Here is a 5,216-nt window from a genome sequence, read left to right as displayed (position 1 = left end):
CTGTCGCTAGCTCGCCCTTGTCGTTGATCGCGGTATGTCGCTTGTGTGAGTCCGGGTTTCTTGAGACACGAGAGATTGCAGCACTTTCCCCTTGCACCCTCCTTTACTATGAGTCAACCCGCATTAAGGTTCTGACTAACTTTATAGTTTTATGACATTGCTCAAAAGTGACCGCTACACGAGCGATGACTACGACTGGTTTGCACCAAGAATGTCACTCTACTCTTGGTACTTCATCGTTCCTGCGCTCTCCTGTGCGTAATTGCATCGAAACCGCATTTATACACCAAATTAATTGGCCCAATAGGCCTTCGCTAAAAACACAGTCATGGCAATGGTTGCGCTCAACAAAATCTCGGTGAGAATGCTGCACTCAGCGCAAAACGAGCGCCAGATTCCTTGCTCTGCGAGCTTTTTTTTCGACCCACAGACCATCACTCACCAATATTTTCCGTCTTTGCTTGAAGCAGCCCCGATTGAACCTTTCTGCTTACAATTAGAGCAGTACCTAGATAATTGAAGGTAATGGAAGTTACGATGGGTGTATGACTTAATTCGCACACTGGACGAAGAAACACTTAATCCAAACCATCTTAAGCAGCTTTAGCAAAATTAATGTCCGCCAAGCCATCGTCTCGTGTTTGACTTTGGAAAGCATCAGAACACGACGCAAACGTCAAGGTAGTTTATCACCTCAACTTCTTGATGTTTACGGTCCACTCGTTTCTGTCAGACAGCTGTAATAGCATAACTAAAGGGCCTTTTAACCGCAAGTCTGTCGCAATCCACTTTTGGAAAGTGCATTACGACGCGCGGTCCTGTCTCTTTTTTCACGGGCGATAAAGGCCGAGGATGCGCCAGGTTGTAAGCGACCGGCATCAGGAATATCTTGCAAAGTGAAACTTCAAATTACATAAAGTTTTCATGAGGGTACCCTTTCGCTTCACCCGGTACTGGTAACAGCCCTGGTAAACCCACCAGTCTAGCAAATATTTCATGTGGAAATAAGCCACCGACGTGTGTTCGAGGCTGGGATGAGCCAGATCTTAGCGTTTCTATAGAAGCTTGTTAATTTTTGCCTGGTATGAGGCATCATAAGCACTTTAGTGCCTTGCCGCTGCTTTGAAGCAGTAAGTTGCGTAGTAAAACGAGGGTGGTAGCGCGGTGCTCTGTCTACAACAGCTGTTGGCCCTTTAGGGTAGGATCATGATATGGCTTCATTTAAGCTAGCAAAGAGCACTGGATATTTCGGACTTGCTTTGGTAAGTTCACGTAGGTCCTCAACCCTTCTTCGCTTCAAAGGTGAATGGCTCGATATAATACGACCGCTAATTGGTCTGAGAGACCATGGCCACTGCATAGGCTGGTAAAATAATCGCAAATCTTCAATCTTTCACCCGTCATATTCGTGCTCCGCTTATCGCTGGCATCGATGTGTTGCTTATTTTGTCTTGGCTTCCACCCAAAGCATTGCGCGCCATGCGCATGACGCTCTATCATATCGTAGTGAAATCACTGCATTTGCCACAAAATGTACCTGGCTGACACCAGCAAGCTGATTTTAACCCCATCTAATATTCTGTACATGAGGTTCTACCATAAATATCTACAACACGCTGAGAGTCATGCAGGGCAGTGTTGCGATGCTGCTATTCTCAGTATAAGACATAGTGAAATAGGCGTGAAATTGGGCGCGTCAATGAGCGATGTCTAAATAAGCAAAGTACTTGCTTTCCAAAGCTCCCAGCAGCGCAATGTATGCTGCATCTGACGAGTGGGCTATGCTCATCAATTAATGACTATGACCTTATCATTTGTAAGTTGCGACAAACTATAATCGGGAAGATGCATACGTGTATCGGCTACCAAATGAATCTAAATTCCTCGATTGGAAAGTACTCGACAAAGAAGGATAAATATTGTGACATAATCTGGTGGCGACTTCACTGTTTGCAACGACGCTTGATCAATACATCCCAAACGGTTTATAGTCAAAGCGGGTGTACCCTGAACTTAACGAGGGAAAACTCAATTGGAAGTAAATCTTTGTCTTGAACGCAGCGTTCGGCGGCAAGACCCAAACGCGTTAATACTTCCATACCTATTAACATCTGCTAGTAGCAAAGCGTAACCTGGTGCAGAAGCTGACGCATCACAGACGACGTGGAATGGCCGATTCGGATCCGGAATAGCTTTGAGGCATATATTGGGCTTTTGTTACACAGCCCTAAAAGCCGCCTATTCCGTCGCACCACGACACTAACATACATCCTTATTAAGAAGATGGGTTAAGTCGTATTAGATCGGCGAAGTTTGCACCGCACTTGTGGAAACTAGCTGACCAGACCAAGACACTTCCGCAAGTATTTTTGCAATAAATGTATTGGTCAATCCAAAGTCACCGTAATCTTTGTTAGGTTTGCTCGCACACCTACCCCCTAGAAAGTGAACCAAACAAAGATTCCTTTGGCGCCAAAGACGCAATTGTCTACTATGGTGGGTAGCTTATTTGATCCTATACAGCTTAGCGCCGCTCGCAAGTGTTCTAGGTGGTTTCACTAACCGGTTACCTGTGTACGAATACATCGTCAAGATATGCGTGCATTGTCATGACTTATCCTTTAAAGCTATGCCACCTGACAACCGAACGTCGCTGGCGCATCAGACAGTGTCAGTGGATAAACAGCCATCCTGCTCGATGTTTCCACCGCAGTGAAGAGACATTGCCATCTCCCATCAGCAGTTGATGTAGTTCCTTCACCCACATATTGTGTGACACAACAAGTGTCCTTACCAACGGAGCAATGTGACGCCATTAACGCTTCATTTTGTTCGGAACACGAAGTGAATTTTATGAAAGAGAAAACTTTCTGCTCAGCATCGCTTTTCTGTGCCGAAGCTAACGTCACAAGGCGTATTGTGCATGTTGTTATATAATTAGCTAATCTGAGTAAATATAAACTCTAACAGCAAATTAATAGTATGAATTATTAGCCTTTTAAGCTTGGTTCGGTCAACACTTTTTGAAACAACAGGATTTGTAATTTCACCATCTAGCCCGAAAATCGTAAAATTAATGATCATGTAAGAAACTAATCCGATCTCAAAAAATTATAAATCCATTTACATCAATTCTGGGTTCTGTTTTTAATGATGATCATTAATCATTTCTTTCATTTTTTTAATCGTTGGTGAAAACTTAGTCCATTTATAAAGTATATCGAACAGTTTATAAGGATTTAAAGAAATAAAGATACTTGACGCTAAGATGGATTTATTAGATTTGTGGCACAAGCTTTGATTCTTGAAATAACTGCGAAATCAATTGATCAGCTGCACATTGCTCGAATAATGATGCACATCCCTTCATTGGATGACGTTCATAGTGATTTCCTTGTCGCCACATCGTCACATTCTTTCAATAAATGATAAAAAGGATTCGGAAGGATAGCTGTGTCACTGCTGGTAATATGTTCTTCATAATTGACCGATCATGTGTATTATCATGTCTTTTTGCCCGCATCAAATGCGCTCCTGCTCCCTAGCAAAGACGGGATAGTAAATCGCTTAAGCTTATCCACGAGAAAAGTACGTGGTACCTACCTTTCTCAACTTCAGTCGATCCATGGCTCGTCACGTTCACAGCTTATCATACCTACGACTAGATTATCTTTCGATTTCACTGCCAGGACAAAAGATCGTTCTGTAACAGGGTTATACGTACCCTGGTAACAGGTGTGTGTGTCACACGAAATGGGCATGGTGTGACTGCACCCCAACAAGAATACGGTATGTGGCTGAGTAGCCAGTAGTTATGCATGTTTTTAGATTTTATTACATACATTAAGGACAATCTATACATTTATGCCACAGATAAAAATAAATAAAGTCAGTTTTGGATTTTAAACGGAAAAGTTAATTAGCGTTGGTTTAAGGTTGTAATTACTCTTGGAGTAAGCGGAACGCGATCCGCTAAACTCGTACTTGTTCTAAGTATAGAACGAAAGGTCGGTGGTCTAAGTTACGCTTTCTCAAAGCGCAAAGCTACGGCAGCCCCGTGCACTTGGTATCACTTGTAGTCAATCTACACCTGAGCCGTTTAGACTGATCCTCTGTGAGGATGGAACAATTTCCCTCTTTGCCCCAGGGAATGCACACTCCAACAGCTCGTCGAGCGGGCCTATGCCCATAGATGTCAGCTATGCTGATGACGAGGGAGCTCCAAGCTGCCGGGCAGCGCACAAACACACGACGGTGTTTTGTTTGTGGAGACACCCGTCATCTTCGGAGCAATTGCCCCCTGCGCAAGGCGCGTCAAGGTTTTTCAAGCCATCGCCCCAATTCCTACCAGAAGAAGGCATGAAAGACCCTCATCGATTCCGGGGCGTCGGGCAACTATGATAGACGCTCCACGATGGAAGGAAGTCAGCTGCATGCTGAGGCGCTGAAAGCGCGGTTGAGTGACATCGTCACTGTTCGCCTAGCAACAGGGACACGTGTCACGGTCCCGATGGACCCTGTGGACCTCGGAGTCAAATTCCTTGACTTTAATGGCGTGGAACGCTGTCTAGTCTTAGACTTCAATCCAAGGTATGACCTCATCCTAGGAATGGCATGGTTGGAACACCATGAGCCATGGATTGGTTGGAGTTCCAAGACCTTGGGCGCTAAGCGCACGTCTCCCGGTGAAGCTTTGGTGGGTCATGAACCCACCTCTGCTGGGAGACAAAAGCGGTATTGGCGAGAGCACTGGACCGAGACGGTCAACGTGCTAGACATTGGAATGTACAAGTTGGTAGAAACCAACGATGTACTGGACAGACGTCCCGAGCGTGACTCGCGGGCTGATCTTGGAGTGGCACGTAACCCACAAAGCGCTGCTCAAGTTTCAGAGCAGTCGCTGCATGTCATGCGTGACATGAGCGGCAAGGGCCGAGGCATCGAGTGTGAGGCCCCCGTGATGCACGTGAAATGGCAAGTAAACCACTGAGCACTGCTCTGGTTGCGAAGCAGTCGCTGCATGCCGTTGGTGGCGTAATCGGACAGAGTCCGAGGCATCTTGGGCGTGGCCCTTCAGATGCGCGTGGATTGGCACGTTATCCACTGGACGAAGACTGCGGGATTAGCGGCTCTTCGTCGGATGTTGTAGATAACATCGGAGCTCCAAAGGAGCGGACAGTATGGGTGACACCAGACGACGCGGAATGCGTGTTCAG

At 45.7% G+C, this 5,216-nt stretch overlaps 1 protein-coding gene across 1 annotated transcript; it reads left to right on the top strand.

Annotated features, from left to right (window-relative positions):
• Window positions 1-4,414: 4,414 nt before the first annotated feature.
• PHALS_10219 (uncharacterized protein) lies at window positions 4,415-4,990 on the top strand (the record flags this gene model as incomplete). Its single annotated transcript, XM_024725606.1, has 1 exon — window positions 4,415-4,990. One exon carries the CDS (start codon window positions 4,415-4,417, stop codon window positions 4,988-4,990), a length of 576 nt encoding a protein of 191 aa, XP_024576365.1.
• Window positions 4,991-5,216: the final 226 nt, after the last annotated feature.

This window comes from Plasmopara halstedii (genome assembly GCF_900000015.1).
Source record: "Plasmopara halstedii genome assembly, contig: Scaffold_470, whole genome shotgun sequence".
Classification (NCBI taxonomy): Eukaryota; Oomycota; class Peronosporomycetes; order Peronosporales; family Peronosporaceae; genus Plasmopara; species Plasmopara halstedii.
The sequence above is the reverse complement of the archived record's forward strand: the minus strand, read 5'-3'. Positions and strand labels throughout refer to the sequence as shown.